The sequence below is a fragment of the Acomys minous genome, assembly GCF_964271855.1.
Source record: "Acomys minous genome assembly, chromosome: 6".
NCBI classification, from domain to species: Eukaryota; Metazoa; Chordata; class Mammalia; order Rodentia; family Muridae; genus Acomys; species Acomys minous.
The window spans coordinates 112,631,360-112,647,786 of record NC_140487.1 but is presented as its reverse complement, the minus strand read 5'-3'; the positions used below and the strand labels follow the sequence as shown (position 1 = coordinate 112,647,786).

Here is a 16,427-nt window from a genome sequence, read left to right as displayed (position 1 = left end):
GGTCTCTGCCCCTCTACCCTGCTCTAGGCATACCTTCTTGGGATGGTTTTTGGCCTCCTTATTGGAAACTGCCCTCAGCCTGTTTCCTTAACTTTCATTCACTGCTTATTATGTGATGGGCATCTGCACCTCAGCTCGTTCACCTGTGGGTAGTACCCATTAGAGGCTCTGTGAAGATGGAGCTGCCAGCCTTTCAGGCAATAGAAAGCCCTCAAGAAACGTTTGCCAGGTGGTGGTGCCTAGAGTGTACATCTCTGATCCTAGCATTCAGAATGCAGAGGCAGGTGGATAGCTGGGTTTGAGGCCAGCCTGGTCTACTGAGTGAGTTCTAGGATGGTCAGAGCTACACAGAGAAACCTAAAACTTACCAAAGGGAAGAAAGAAGGAAACACTTGCTGGTGAATGGACTCTCGAGCGCTGTTCCAGACATAAGTGATTGTGAACACGCTTGCCCTGTCTGTGCGACACTTACATTCCAGTGGGCAAGATAGACAGCAAATGTGTGATGGATGGAGAGGGAAGGTATTGCTGTAGTGGCACTAAGGCTGGGAAGCAGTGGGGCATGGACAGGCTGGGGGTGCTGTTCACACCATCAGGGATGACCTCAGAGATAAGAGCCATCCAGCCAGAGGGTCATCTGGAAGAAGAGCCACAGCCCTCCTCAGTGCAAACGAGCTTCAGATGGACCCCCCGAGGGCTGCAAGCAGGATCGAGAGGTGATGTGAGGCGGGGTTTCCTGAGAAGCCAAGGAAAAGACTTTGGTTTTCTCTTCTGTTCTCCTGAATTAGCAAAAAATGATAGCTTAAAAGAATATATGAGGCCGGGCATGGTGGCGCACGCCTTTAATCCCAGCACTCGGGAGGCAGAGGCAGGCAGACCACTATGAGTTTGAGGTCAGCCTGGTCTACAAAGTAAGTCCAGGACAGCCAAGGCTACACAGAGAAACTCTGTCTCAGAAAAAAAAAAAGAAAAAAAGAACATCTCTTGTTACCACTAGGGAGTTAGAAGCTTTTGTTGTTGATGGTAGTGGTTTGTTTTGGTTTTGGTTTTTCTAAGACAGGGTTTCTCTGTGTAGTCCTGGCTGTCATGGAACTCGCTATGGAGACCAGGCTGGCCTCAGACTCAGAGATCTGCCTGCCTCTGCCTCTTGAGTGCTGGGACTAAAGGTATGTGCCACCACGCCAGCTCACTTAAAGTTTAAAAGGATCCTAAAAGCTAAAATCAAGGCTTCATCTGGGATGAATTGATCGGAGTTTGGTACCCTGATTCAGTTTGTGGCATGTGCAGCTTCTAGATACTGCCTTGACTCTGGGCCTTATCACTGCAGCCTCTGCACCAATTGCAGCCCTCCTCCTTGGATTCTGTCCTCCCTGTATCTGGGACTCCTCTAGGCCACCTTGATAGCATAGCGCAGTCTGTCATCACCAGATGCTAGATTTAGCCACAGCAGTGCCTAATAAGGTGACAGTAACAGGTTCTTGCTATGACAAGCCACCGCCACCACAGAATCGGAACAGAGAGATGACAGGCTGGCATTCACACTGTTGTGTGTGTGTGTGTGTGTGTGTGTGTGTGTGTGTGTGTGTACGTGTGTATGTACTCCTGCATATATAAAATCTTACTTTATAGCCCAGCCAGAGCTGGGTGTGGTGGTGCACGCCTTTAATCCCAGCACTGGGGAGGCAGAGACAGGTGGATTGCTGAGTTCAAGGCCAGCCTGGTCTATAAAGCGAGTCCAGGACAGCCAAGGCTACACAGAGAAACCCTGTCTTGAAAATAAAAAATAAAAAAATAAAGCCCAGTCAGTAAAAATGGAAATGAGGCTACTTGCTCTAGCTAAAGTGGGGCCTAGCACTGGGCCTGCCGTACTGGACCCCTCCTGCCCAATGACTGCTTCCTGGCTTGGGAGGAGCTGGGACCTGGGGGCAGGTGTCAGTTCTCCAGGCTGGCTCATCACCTGTTTTCTAAGTCTGGTTATGCTCTCGGGCCCATAGGGAAGTGAAGGAATCAAGAGTTGCGCACCGACTGCAGTGGGTCACGGAAACCAGCTCACCCTTGCAGTAGTAGGGGCCCATGCTAGGGATTTGGCTGTTATTTGTTTTGTTCTGCTATGAGACAGGGTCTCCCACAGCCCCAGCAAGGAGAACACACTGTGTTTTGCAAGGTCTAATTCTCATTTCTGGACAGAAGGGCCTTTCTGTTGCTGGAGGTGGAGTGGGCTCTTCCTCTGTGTGGAAGCCTGATTAACAGACAGGTTCTGTTGGAGACAGGTGCTCTGTTCCCATCCAGTTGTGCTCTCCCACTGTGTGATGGGCTGTGTTTGGGGGGTACATGTGTTTGATGAGGTGCTGCAGACTTACCCCGCATTGCCTGAGGTAGTGTCACCTGCCAGTGACACTTCTGGTGTGTGCTTTAGAGCTGGCTGTTTGCAGAGTGCTGTTGTGTTCAGTGCTTGTTCTCACACACTCCCATGCATTTGCAGGCAAGATGTACGCGTGCCAGTACTGTGACGCTGTGTTCGCCCAGTCTATTGAGCTGTCCCGGCATGTGAGGACCCACACGGGGGACAAGCCATATGTCTGCAGGGACTGTGGAAAGGGCTTTCGGCAAGCCAACGGCCTCTCCATCCACCTGCACACCTTTCACAGTACGTACTGTAGTTGCCACACTTGGCACTGAGGAGGCCTACAACACTCATAACAGCTATCACTGCACCAGAGCTGGGCCCCGTCCTGGGCCCTCTCCTCCCACTTCTGTAAAACCCTCAGTCCCCCAGTCCCTTAAGTAGAGTCTCTTCTTAGCATGTCACTGTGCTTCCTGCTTCTCTGTCCCACCTGTCTCCTCGTCTCTTTAGCTTACCTCGCAGTGTTTGCCTGGCAAAAGCAAACTATGCTGAAGGAAAGTGTCTTTGCTGTGAGGTCACAGGACACTGGGACAATTCCATCAGCCCATCCAGCTTCCATTTCCCACCCTCGCCCTCTCCACCCTCATCCTGTTTTCATCCCTGCTTTTTCTAAAGAAGCAAGCCCGCCCCTCCCTGAGTTAATACTCATTGTGCTAGGCACTGCTGCCATGTTCCCTCCAAACTCCTGCCCGGCGTTTCCCATTCAATGTCATGGTGTTTCACAGAGTTATTTAGGGCTGCCCCAGCTGCCTGCCTTTCTCACGATGTCGATGGACACACACACACACACACACACACACACACACACACACACAGTGAAACACTATTGGGTGGCTAGCCCCTGGCATTTCCCTCCTCCTCCCTTGCTGTAGCAATACACTGGAATTAGCGTAGGGTAACCAGCACAACACAGCAGGTAGACTGAGGGCTCGTGCTCTGCAAGTCATGTGAGCTTAGACTTGAATTTTGATCTTTCCATACACTTTCCTTGAGATCTTACATGAATTCCTTTGCCCTGCTAAGCCTCTTCTGCTCCTTTCAAACTGGAATAAATACTAATAGTGATGCCACCACCTTGGCTTGTTGGAAAACCTAAATGGTGTTGTCTTAGGCAGTGTTTTACTATTGTGAAGAGACACCATGAGCACAGCAACTCTTATAAAGGAAAGCATTAAACTGAGCCTGGCTTACGGTTTCAGGGATTTATTAGTCTATTATCATCATGGAGGGAAGCATGACCACGTGCAAGCAGACATACATGGTGCTGGAGAGGAGCTGAGAATTCTGCATCTGGATCTGCAGGCACCAGACAAAGAGACACTGAATTTGGTTTGAGCATTTGAAGCCTACCAAAGCCCACCCCTCAGTGATACACTTTCTTCAACAAGGCCACACCTTCTAGTCCTGTTCAAACAGTGCCACTCCCTAATGACCAAATATCCAAGTGTATGAGCCTAAGGGGGCCATTCTCGTCAAACCACTACAGGGATAGCACATGGAAAGCACTAAATTGCTTACCTGACACAGAAATGTTCAGTAGATGCCAGGGATTGGTATTATTGGTGATAAGCAGAGCCGTGTGAGGTACCAAATGTCACCCTCGGAGCGTGTGTTTCTTGCATGCCAGGTACCTTGCTCCCATCCCCTTCTCCCACTTTCTTTCTCGTACCAGTTTCTAGCTGTAGGCACAGTATCCCACAGTGTGTGCTCTCTCCAAACATGTCTACATCTCTTGTCAGCCACCCAGCAAAGACTATCACAGCTCCTATGTGCCCAGCATGTGGTAGCACTCCTGGGTCATGTCCCTCAAGGAGTTGGCAAGGCTGTCTAGAACTCTAGTCACAGTGGACCCCAGATGAGTGGGGTTTGGCTCAGAGCCAATGCAATAGTTCTGACATCTTCTGGACCTCAGGAAATGATGGTCTGCTTTAATCTTTTCCCAGCAGTAGGGGTACCAAAAAAGGGGAACACTTAATCTTTAGGCTTAGTCTGGCATACCCTAGGGCCCGCTGGCATACCCTAGAGCCCATCGGCATACCCTAGGGCCCGCAGGCATACCCTAGAGCATGCTGGCATATCCTAAAGTGAACCATTCACTCAGGTCCTGTTTTTACCTGACCACAGCATTGCTCATAGAAACTGTGTCAAAGTGTCTTAAAAGACAGTGTGAACCTAGAATTTCCATGGAGAAACTAGCCAATGAGTCTGAAGGCTGCTTCCGGGCAGGATTTATGAGACTTAAACAGTCACTATGCACACAGGTGTTATGCTTTGGACCCTTCTTATGGGCAGAAGACTTCATTATTAAAATATTTTGCTTTCAGTTGCCTTATGAGAAAGGCTGATGTTTTCTATCATCTAGATGGCAAGGTGTCCATCAGCACCTGAGGAGTTGGCATGTCCATGGGTGTATAGGTGAGATCACTTTTCAATTAGATCCTTGGACAAAGTATTGGCTGCTCTCTAAACCTTGATTTTTCTAATCTTAAAATAAGACTCACAGGAGAGCTGGGCACGTCTTTAATCCCAGCACTTGGGAGGCAGAGGCAGGTGGATTGCTGTGATTTCGAGGCCAGCCTGGTCTACAAGGCGAGTCCAGAACAGCCAGAGCTACACAGAGAAACCCTGTCTCAAACAAAACAAAACAAAACAAACACCCCAAAAGACTCACAGTAGAGCCTCCTCTGCTGGGCTGTGATTGAGCTAACAACATTAGATACCTGAGCACACCTACCCAGTGTTCACCAAGAGTCTATGCAAAGACTTCAGTGTTCAGCATCAAGTGGGGACCAAAGAAATGTGCTCCTATGGCCACTGGCAGGAGACACAGATACTCTAGGGAGTGTGTTGAGTAGGTCTGCAGGGAAGTGGAAGACACAGACATGTCACCGCAGACAGGAGGAACAAGCATGATATTCCCTGTAGAGCAGAGTTTGACATGTGAGACAGGAAGCCAGGGGTGGAGGTGAGCAGTTTGATGCTGCATAGATAATGAATCTAAAGGCTTGGAGAAGCCCTGCCTCCTTGGGCATAGGGCATAGAGCCAGATGGTTGCCACACTGGCTTGGAGTCCTTGGACTATGGCCCGTAGGAAATCTGAACAGCCCTCCATCTTGCTGTATGAGATGGGACATGGCACTGACTGCTGTCTGTCTATTGTCTCCTTCTGCCCCTTCCTCCCCGTGGATGCCCTGCCTGAAAGCAGACATAGAAGATCCTTATGATTGTAAGAAATGCAGGATGAGCTTCTCCACGCTGCAGGATCACCGCAAGCACATCCACGAGGTGCACTCCAAGGAGTACCACCCCTGCCCCACATGTGGGAAGATCTTCAGCGCCCCTTCCATGCTGGAGCGGCACATGGTGACCCACGTTGGAGGGAAGCCCTTTAGCTGTGGGATCTGCAACAAGGCCTATCAGGTGACCTTGCCACTAGGAACATGCCCCATCTCTGCCTTACTCCCCACTGGCGTTTGTTACCTGCATGTTGTCCAAGCTTGTCTCCAGGATGTGACAGATAATTTGACTCTGAGAAAGTATGGGCTGAGGGTGTATCTTGGTGAATACACAGTAAGCATCCTTGAGGTCCTGGGTTACATCTACAGCAGACATTCCCTGGGGAGTCCTGGTGAGAGTGAGCTGAGGGGAAGTGTTAGCTGGCAGAGGGTTACAGCCTCATTGTGTGTGAGTGTTTGTTTTCTCTCTGGGTGCTTACATTCTATGGACAGTTGACTCTAGGCATGAAGAACAAGGCCAGTAAAACCGCATGCAGGGTTGCTGTTTGCCTCTCAGGGAAGGGCTGTGATGGGGGTAAGGCTGGGTGTGATCCCTAGGAGACCAAGACTTGTAAAAAGATGATCCCAGTGCACTTTCAGTGTGGGAGACAGAGAGGGATGCAGCTTCTAGGTCTGTCCCAGCAGGCTACTCTCCACACCCTGGCCCTCAGCAGCACTGAAGTCCAGCCCAATATATAGAACACGTGCTCCAGTGGGCCGGGCCGCTTGCTCCTATGGCCCTGGGTGAGTCTGTAAGCCCTTGTAGTCTGCCTCACTGGGAAAATCCTTCCATCTCCTCCTAAGCTTGTGTGAGTGAGCTTACTGAAGGGTCCACCGAGCTCTGCCTGTAGTGGCCTCTCCTCTAACTCCAGCCTCCAGCATTCGGCATTATTCTAGACCTAAGAGCTTGTCTCAGAACTTTCTACCACCGCTGGAACTTTCTAGAACCTAACATTTGCTAAATGCCTTGCAGCAATTGTCTGGTTTGTGGTACCACAATCGGACGCACCACCCGGATGTGTTTGCTGCTCAGAACCATCGGTCGCCCAAGTTCTCATCATTGCAGTGCAGCTCCTGTGACAAGACCTTTCCCAACACCATGGAACACAAGAAGCACATGAAAGCAGAGCATGCAGGTGAAGCTGGGGTGCAACTCTGCCCAGGCACTGTGGTGACTGCCTTTGCTGTGCCCTAGCACAGCAGAGGAGGCCACCCTGTCCATCAGGAACAGTAGTTTAAGTGGCAGTCATTAGCAAAGAGCAGTGTAAGCTCCAAAGCCCTCAGGAAAGCCAGGGTGTGGGTTTCAGGGTGGATGGGTCCAGGTGGGAGTCATGGCTCTAGCACTTGGCAGCTGCATGACCTTGGCAGGTGACATGTCTTTTCTGAGTCTGTTTTCGTCTCTTCAGAATGGAAGTTATTAATACCTCCCTTGCAGGTACATTTGGGGATAATCACAGCAGCTGTCAGTTACAGAGTGTTTCCTATGTGCAGGGCACCAGCCAAGCACTCTTGTGTATTCTGTCATTTAATTCTCAACCCCCTTTATATCCACACAGTGTGGACCACATCAGTGCTCTTTACCAGTATGTTATACCGCTCTCCCCAGGCACAGGTTCCTAACACGTGGCAGATGCTGTGTGGAACACGGGCCCTTGCTCCACCCAGCCTGGTTCCCCTCCAGTTGTACAAGAGCCATCCCTCTGTCCTTCCTACCACTTCTTTCCTTTTACACTCACAGATCTGAAGTTCCATGAGTGTGACCAGTGTAAGGAGCTCTTCCCCACACCAGCTCTGCTGCAGGTGCATGTCAAATGCCAGCATTCAGGTCAGTGGCCGTTCTGCATGCCCCTGAGCTCAACAGTGGGTGTGACTATTGGTTCCACCATTCACAGCTCTACAGCCCAGCATAAATCTCTTTACTGACATGCCTCCATTTCATCTGGAAAATGGCACATCACATGTAGCCATGAAAACCTCACGCCTGCCCTTGTAAGTAGCCCTGTGTGATGGCCATGCCAGTGCTGTATTGCATCAAATATAAATTGTTCTTTTTTTTTTAACTTATTATTGGTTCTTTGTGAGTTTCACATCATGCACCCCAAAAACCACTTATCACCCCCTCCCCTTGTGCCCATCCTCTACTCTTGCAACCTCCCCCCAAGAGAAAAAATAATTTCATTGTGGAAGCTTTAGTGTGTCTCAGTGTGTTCCACAGTTTACCCTTTTGTCCACACTCCTTTGCTTGCAAATGTTTATTGCAGTGAGTCATTGGTGTATTTCAAGGCCCCTGGCTTCTGCTATGCTATCAGTACTGGAACCTTACTGGGACTCCTCTCGGATATCCTGTTGTTGCCCTGTGTCATGGAGATCCTATAGTTTTGTGTCTGTAGGACCAGCCCCTTCACATGCTCCAGCAGTTCATAGTTGGGGTAGATACTGGAGTAGTACAATTCAAAGCCGTGGATCTGGGCCTGAGAGGTAACTGAACCTGCCAGCTCTCCCAAGCCCATACCATTGGGGTGAGTGCTCCTGCCTTGTCCCACCTGGCCCAACCAGTGCCTCAGCCAGCAAGGGGCAGGGTAACCTCTCCCACTCTTATGGCCTCAGGGATGGCTTACCTGCAACGTCCCCCAGCCCCCCCCCCCCATCCTCTGCAACCAGGCCCTGTTCTCCCAAGTGTTGCAGCCATTGAGGAACAAGGCCAGTTCTCCCACTCTCATGACCCTGAAGCCAGCTCTTCTGCCTGCCATAGGTGGTTGTAGTGGGGAATCTCTCCCTCTTTGTGATGCTAAGACAGGGCCAGCTCTTCAGCTCTTATGACCCTGAGGCCAGTTCTCTTGCCCACTGCAGATGGCAAGGGGCAAGGATGGGGGAGGACATTTCTTCTCCCAGGCCACTGCACAGGAGACAGGGCCAGCTCTCCTGCATTTGTGTCCTCAGGACCAGCTTACCTGCAACCCCCACATCCAGGGCCAGCTCTCTTGTGCTGCCCAGGTGAGGTACAGGGCCTGCTCTCTAGATCTGGTGACCTTGGGACCAGCTCTCCTGCCTGCCATAGGTGGCAAAGAGAGAGAGGGATGGGGAACCCTCCCTTTCCCACATCACCATGCAGCAGACTAGTGGCAGGCCCAGCCCTTCCACACTCACACCCTTGGGTCTGGCTCAACTACACACTCCCAACCCCCTCACCCGCACCTACCACCTGCAATCTAGGCTCTACTGTGCTGCCCAGGCAAGGTGCAGGGCCTGCTCTCCTGGCCCCGGGACCAGGTCTCTTGTCTATTGCAGGTGGCGAGGGGTGCCGGGGCATGGGGGGCATCTCTCTCTCATCCATGCTACTGCATGTGGGGATGAGTGGCACAAACAGCTCTCCCACACTCATACTCTCTGGGCCAGCTCACTTACAACTCCTGCAGCCAAGGCCGGCTCTGGCCTGGATGGTGTGCAGCACTTTCCTGAGTACTGCAGCTGGCTAGGGGTGAGATCAGATCTGCTCTCATGCCCTCCAGGGATAGCTCTTCCAGGATTCCTAGGCAAGTGGTGAAGCCCTCAGACATCAACATGGCTCTGGGTAGCTGTCCAGACCAGGGATGTTGGCCTGGCCTTCGGTGGCAGTAGCCTCGTGCTGCTACAGGGCCATAGACCCAGATGTGGCCCTTAGTAGCAGCATAGCCAGGACACCATTATGGCCCCAGTTGGCATCACCAGCTACATCAGGCTGTTTCTCACTACTCTCAAGTCTCTAGCTTTGCCTTTCTTTATTATGTCCACATTCTTCTGTTTCTTTTTCTCTTCCATTTCTCTACCACTTACTTGTTCCTCTTAGTGGCATCTGGGATCACCCCAGGAGTGATCTCAAAAGTGCTGTCCCACTTGTGCAGTATGGCACTGGGCAGGGGTCATCTCAGATGTGGTCTGGCCTGGGACTGGTGAGGCTTGCTCCCCACCTGGGCTACGTGTCCGCATGGGGTCATCTCATCCCAGGCTCCCACTCCCGCCTGGGCCACTCAGAATTAAACCATTTTTAAAGAACCATTATAAAGGAAAAATGCTGCCAATGAAGCTGTGCTTTCTCATCATTAGAATTTGTAGGATATTCTAAGTATTTAGTCATAATTGATACTGATTTTTATCATATCACTCAAATACATACATAAAAAGGAAAACAAAATAAATTAAGGGAAGACTTGAGCTTCACAGAGTAGCCTTTGGTCCTTTTCCAGTGTTACTCTGCACAGCACAAGCTGTAGGGCTTCATCAAAGGACAGGAAGTCATCACTTTGGTCTCCTGAACACCTTATAAAACTGGGCCGCTTTTGGTTTCTTGTCTTGGAATGTAGCCAACACTTCATTTCCCTTCTCCCACTTAGACTACTGAATCCCTGGAAAGTGAAAGTGTACCCCATCCTGTCTAGAGATGTCCTCCTAAGCTGTAGACTGTCCTGCAAGCCTTGATATTCTACAAGCCTTCGGGTTTGTGCATGCACGATCATTGATAATGGCTCCCAATCACAGTCTAGCCTGCAGCAGTCAGGTGCCATTGATCCCATTCAGAAGTCTTAAGGTGTGCTTCTTGAGGCTGAGACTATAGCTCACTGGTTGGCTGGCTACTTGGCCAGCACATGCTTGCCTAGCAGGTTCAGTTCCCAGCGTGGAAAAAGTGCTACCTGGATCAAGGAAAATGCAGTCTCAATGGCAGGCTGTCCACTATTTAGTGAATAGTGGCATCAGCATGGGTGATTTGGCCAACATCTACTGCACATGGCACTGTGACCTGAGGGTCCCTACGCCTGCTTTGTACCTGCAGTTTCATAGAAAGGGTGTATGAGCTTCAGGGGCCATGAGCCCTCACTCTGCCTCTACTCTCCCATCCTTACTGTGCCTTCCTCTATCTCCCTGCTCTGGGTTATCCTTCCTCTGCAGCCAAATGATGTCTTTTGCCTCCTCCTGCAGGGTCGCAGCCATTCCGGTGCTTGTACTGCGCGGCCACTTTCCGCTTCCCTGGAGCGCTGCAGCACCACGTCACCACAGAGCACTTCAAGCAGTCAGAGAACACCTTCCCCTGTGAGCTCTGTGGTGAGCTCTTTACCTCCCAGGCCCAGCTTGATGGCCACTTGGAGTCTGAGCACCCAAAGGCCACAGGCACTGAGACCCAGGCAGCCGCTTCTCGCGTGGTACAGGTGAGTCTTGGGCCATTGGATACACAGGATGTGAGCACAAGGCTCTCGGGCCTTCTCTAGGCCACTCGATGCTGACATCTAGTCCCATTCTGTGGGACTTGCACGGGTTCTTGCATTATGCTCTCCTGACCTCAGCATCTCTGGACTACAGGAAACTCTAGGCTGTTGGTGGTCTCAAGATAGAGAGAACCTGGAACAGGAATTTGCCAAAGTGAACACCAGTTTGTCTTTCCAGCCCACATATTTCACACCTTCTGAGAAGCATTATGGGATGTGCAGGGTTGTCAGGAAGCCCTGAAGAAAGATGGCTGTGCTCTGTTGGGCAAGGCCCCTGGGTAGACCCTGTGGCTGGATACAGTCCACATCTGCCCATGCCTGTGCCTTCACTTACCTGCTGAAAGCCTGCCTCTTGGTGCAAGAAGGCCAAGCTTGAGCCCACCAGTTTCCCTGCTGCCTTCCACTCTGATCTTCTCCAGAGGTAGCAGAAAGGAAAAGAAGCAGCTTCTGGCTGCTGTCAATTCCTCCTGGGAGGTTGGGTGGACAGTGGAGGGTTCTGTCTAGCTGTCACACTGCTCAGGTGTAAGCCAGTCTGCTTTTGTGGTCTCTGGGGAGTGAGGGAAGTCAGATAGGCACTCCCACTTGTCATCCCACCCAAAGCTACTCTGCTCTGCTCTTGTCTAGAAACGAGGCTTCTTGACAAGGTATCTTGCGGGTTGGAGAGGACTGTGGTCCTCAGAGAAAGAAAAGCAGTTTACTTACAGTTTAGTTTACTGCAGTACTGGTCGCCACTGTTATCCCCACAACCCTGTCTCAGAGCTGAGCCCACTTCCCTCCTCAGTGCCCACTCTCCTCCCCTGGCCAGTCCTCAGGAGCCAGATGGCTATGCTTTCCACATAGGACATGCTGCCTTGAAAATGTCAAAGCATTGAGCTGTCAGAAGTATCATCTCGGAGATACAGCCTGAACCACAGAAAGCTGAGAAGGCCATTGTTAATAGAGTGTGTAGGCTTGCAGGGGCAGCTGTGGCTTGTAGAGGGGACAGTAGCCTATATCTGACCCCTCAGCCACTGAGCCAAATGAGTGAAGTGAGTGGGAGCCACGGTTGAGCCTCCGAGGGGCCCAACTCTTCGTAGCTCACTCCTGTTTCTTACTCTGCAATGCCATCCTGGAGACAGCAGAAGCCAATGTAAGCCGCTGCGCCAGTGTTCACTGGGGTGTAATCACAGAGTCCATGCTCCCCGAGGTGGCGTACTGAGCGAAATTATAGCAATTTAGTGCACAGAGTTATTTAAATTGTCTGCCTGCCTCTCTTTTGCATCGCTGGTCTATGAAGCTTCCCTCTTCCCATTAGGTGTAAGTAATTGCTCTCCTCAGGTGAAAACATAAATATCATCATTACAGCGTGCGATTGGAGCCATGTAAATTCTGGGGAGCTCACTGTGGACACTGCCCAGAGCAGCCTTCCTGTCTTTCCTTTCAGGTGATCCAAGCTCCAGAGGCAGCGGCCCCGGCTGAGCAGGTGATCACTTTGGAGGAGACGCAGCTTGCTGGCTCACAAGTGTTTGTGACCTTACCAGAGTCACAGACCTCTCAGAACAGCTCTGAGCTTGTGGCAGTGACTGTGGAGGATTTGCTGGATGGTACTGTCACCCTGATCTGTGGTGAGGCCAAGTAAGTGACTGCTCCTCCAGTAGAGTCGGCCTGTACTGTACCAGAGAGAACGCTCATGGCCCGCCTGCCTCTACCCCTAGCTGCTTGGCCCAGCTTTACCCTGGTGCTCTCACTCGAAAAACAGAGGCTTTGTTGTTTTCCAAGGATCCAGTGTCTGAGCCAGCCACACTGACACCAGCACTGCCACCCTTCATGGCAGACAGCCTCAGTCCTCCAGGACACAGCTCAGGCCTGGATTCCACCCATCCCCAGGGATGTCTGGCTTCTGAAATCAGAGTCTGGATGGAAGCTAGCTGGTGGCCAAGGTAGCCGAGGAGATACAGCGTGCGGGCTGCCCTCAGGAGCAGGGAGCTACTTGAGTCTGAGCCAACAGAGGGTCTGCAGACACCACTAGTGCCTCTGCCTATGAAGCACCTACACAGCCTCCAGGGACGCCAGCTTGGCACCCTGTTCTTCCCCGTCCTCTCCTCAGTCACGTGCCCCTTGGAGGCTGTAAAAGAGGCGGCAATGTTGACAGTGCAGGAAGCCCTCATTGCCATTCCTGATCCCTCCTGCTCTGCCTTCCCCAAAACAAAGCCTTGGAGCACTGCCTCTGGGGGTGGCTTCCTGTGAGGCCAGCCAGCTGTCTGCCTTCCTGGGTGGTCATCACTGCGTTCCTTATCAGAGCTTCTCTGTGGTCCTCTGGCCTTCCACGCCTTCTACTAATCAAGGCTGAAATGTCTCCTCAGCCTGGAGACCCCTTGCTGGCTTCCTCCATAGCCTGATGAACCAGCTTCTGGGGAGCCTGTACCTGCACGTGACGGATTAGAAGCATCCAAGGTGGCCTCTGCTTCTCCTGTCGCTGGCCCACATGCCTGGTGCGCAGCCTGTTCCCTGGGCTCCCCCTGGCCGCATGCTTACCACAGACCCATGCTTCTATCAAGTCTGAGTGTCACATAGCCTTTTATCTTTAGTTCCTGAAATACAGTCTGGTAATTGATGGCTTGTGGAATCTGGTTGGAAGCGCAATTAGATGGATGTTGGTCCCTGCTGCTTAGAGAGAAGGGCTCACATTTATCTTCCTTTCCTAGAAGCCCAAGATAGAAGTGGGCTATCACAGTATTTGCCAACAGGCAGGGCCCCTGCTGCCTGGTGTGGCTGACTCCCTACAAAGGGGAATGCCCTGACTGGTCACTTAGCTTTAAGCCATCTGCTATCAGAGACAGCCCACACCTTCCTCCAAGCACAGCTCACATGTGCATGTGCGAAGCTGAGGGTCAAGTCTGGTCATGGTGGAGGTGCGTTGCCACCATCCCTACAGCCCCCTTACTGGAGGACAGGAGCTAGCAACTTAACCTGATAGCAGTGTTCAAGGGCTGCGCTTTGGGCTCAGTTTGGCACAGGCCAGCCTGGTAAGTTTCAAAGCTGGATTCCAGGTCTGGCCAGCCTCTACCAGCCAACCCCACCCTCCTCATTGTATATGCAGATTGCTTGAATTTATCAGCTAGGGGATCTTCCCATTCTAAAGTAAATGTTTTTCAAAGCAAGTCAGCCTCAGAAACCAAACACTGACCAGAAGATGGTGCTCAAACATCAAGGCTTCACCTCCCTGGAAGCTCGGCTTCTGCACTGCGGCCCTGGCCTGCTGGCTTTCAGACCTGTGCCAGCCGACCAGGGGAGCTCGTGGTCATTGAGTGCTGTGACAGCTCCTCAGTCCATCTGCATCAAATAACCTACCAGCAGATATTGGAATGGCCAGGCTTCCAGGCTTCTGGTAGGAACAGCACCTCACAAGCCACAGGGGAGTTAGCAACTGTAATGAGTGTCACCAAAAACGGCTCTTTCTGACAAAAGGCAAACATTGCAGAGTACCTGTGAGGGAACGTCGATCTCTAAATATGAAGGACTATAAGTTAGAAGGCTGAGTGTCAGACCCTCCACAGCCTGAGAAACCCGGCCTCCAGTTCCCTGGGACCAGGTGGTGCTCAGGCACGTCCCTCCTTCAGTCACCACATGTCATTCGCTGCAGAGAACCAGGGCAGGTAGGCTTGCTCCCATCCTCGGATGCACAGCTCTGGCACACACTCTGATAGAGACTCTGAGGTACTGGATCTCAGGGGGCATAGGGAGTTCGTATCGTCATCAAGTTCTGCACTGGTGGCCAGTGGCCTCTGCACCAGCTGCCTGACTTTACAGTGACTCTGAAGAAGGTTGTGCAAGGTTTCCCCTGCTTCCCCAGAGAGATGCTGCATGGGCCTGCTGAGCCCACATTGCTTCTGCAATGAAAGTATGGTTCCACTCTCTTCATCCTCATGGATACTGCATGCCTGGCCCTTGGGCAGCAGCTAAAGGAGTCTCCAGGTTCCTTGGAATTTGTGTATTTGCACAGTAGGGCCTTAATACTCCCCAGGGCCCATGATTCACCTATTAAAGATGGGAAGGCAGATGCCAGGCTGGAGGCTGCTTGGCCTGTCACCAGTGCACAGACAGCAAGCAGGTAACTGAAGAGTAAACAGTCTGTGAACAGGTGGGACTTGCTGTCCAAATGCACAAGCAGAACCTAGGCCAGCACAACAGACAAAGGCCTTTCTCAGTTGTTTTAAAAGGCTGGACTCTTCTGTCTCCAAAGTTCTGTGGTGGAAAAGCTTTGAGTTTAGTCACTATCCAAGCCTGTGGCGTGAACTCTGGGTCTGTGTGTTTACTGGCCATTGCAAGGAAGCCTATGGCCCATGCTTACTGTGGGAGATACCTCAGTCCCTAGGACCTAAGCTGTGATGGTCAGGACTGAGGGATGAGATGGGGGTCAGACAGATGCCAAATAAGGAAAAAGGACTCTGTAGTCTTAGAGATGGGAGGGTGTGCTTTTAAATGTCACGTGCCTGAGAACCTGTACTGACAATGGGTGGGGACACTGACAGCCTCACTTAGAGCAGGCAGCTGCTTCTAGGGGACGGGAGTGTTTCTTTTGGAACTGGAAAGTTGGCCAGTGGTAGAGATGACATGGGTTGGCTCCAGCCTTGTTCTGCTGGGTCCTCTGTGTCCCAGCAGATACTTGGAAGAAAATGGGAGTGAAAGACTTAGGGCTGAGGGAGTCAAAGGCAGGTTAATAGTTTTGTTGCTATGGAAACTTAGGGGCGCTGAGGACTTCCACTAAAAACTCAGAAATTCAAACTCACACCAGTCTAACTGGGCCTATAGAGAAGAGGAGAGTGGTGCATTCTTTGGGGACTGTGTTGTTGAAGAAATCATTCCTTGAGCTAATTTACCTTGCCTGCAAGTTGTGAAGATGGCCGTGGTTTTGCTGAGCAAGGCCAGCGATGTTTGTCTCCAGCCGTGACCAGGACAGCCAGCCCCATGAGATGTCGTGTAAACTGGATTGCAGGCTAGAGCTGCTCGATGTGCACTGTTGGATAGAAATAAAGTATGTGCTTTGGAAGCAATCATAGTGTGTGTATTTCAGGAGACCGGTGTTGTGGGCCCTTTTTCTTTATGGTCCCGGGGAAAGGGTTTGGTGTCGTAGGACTGTTGTACACCTTTAGGCCACCTTTGTGGCCCGGGGGGCTGATCAACTTTCCAGAGGAGCAGTGTGGACCCCATTCCAGAGCACTGTCGACCTGAGTTGTCCTGCAGTATCCTACCTGGGGCCCTGGGGGCACCTGCTCCACTCCTCGCTGGACTTCCAGCAGTAACAAGGGGGATGATGGCTACTCCAGGCCCAGCAAACAAGTTCAAGTCCGGCTTTACTGAGTACCCTGCAGAGGGCTTACACACAGGCCAGCCTCCTGTGTTCTGAGATAAACAGAGAATCTCTTCTTCCCTCTCTCTTTGTCTCTCTGTCCCTGACCCCATACAACACCCACCACTTCTCATTTGCATACTGGATGTCAGTGGCCCTTAAAACACCAAGTGTGCAGCAGA

The 16,427-nt window shown here is 51.5% G+C and overlaps 1 protein-coding gene across 9 annotated transcripts in view; it reads left to right on the top strand.

Moving 5' to 3' along the window:
- ZBTB40 (zinc finger and BTB domain containing 40) overlaps positions 1–15,949 on the top strand; it is a 69,206-nt gene extending 53,257 nt beyond the window's left edge. For 4 of the 9 annotated variants that reach the window (XM_084788261.1, XM_084788262.1, XM_084788259.1 and 1 more), the window contains 7 exons: positions 2,483–2,647; positions 5,607–5,824; positions 6,653–6,815; positions 7,418–7,504; positions 10,633–10,859; positions 12,340–12,530; positions 13,259–15,949. In XM_084788261.1, the coding sequence (XP_084644387.1) occupies positions 2,483–2,647; positions 5,607–5,824; positions 6,653–6,815; positions 7,418–7,504; positions 10,633–10,859; positions 12,340–12,530; positions 13,259–13,289 (1,082 nt within the window). In that variant the 3' untranslated portion in view covers positions 13,290–15,949. Of the gene's footprint in view, positions 1–2,482; positions 2,648–5,606; positions 5,825–6,652; positions 6,816–7,417; positions 7,505–10,632; positions 10,860–12,339 lie in introns of all 9 variants that reach the window. The other 5 variants (XM_084788260.1, XM_084788255.1, XM_084788263.1 and 2 more) reach the window with 3 other exon arrangements.
- Positions 15,950–16,427: the final 478 nt, after the last annotated feature.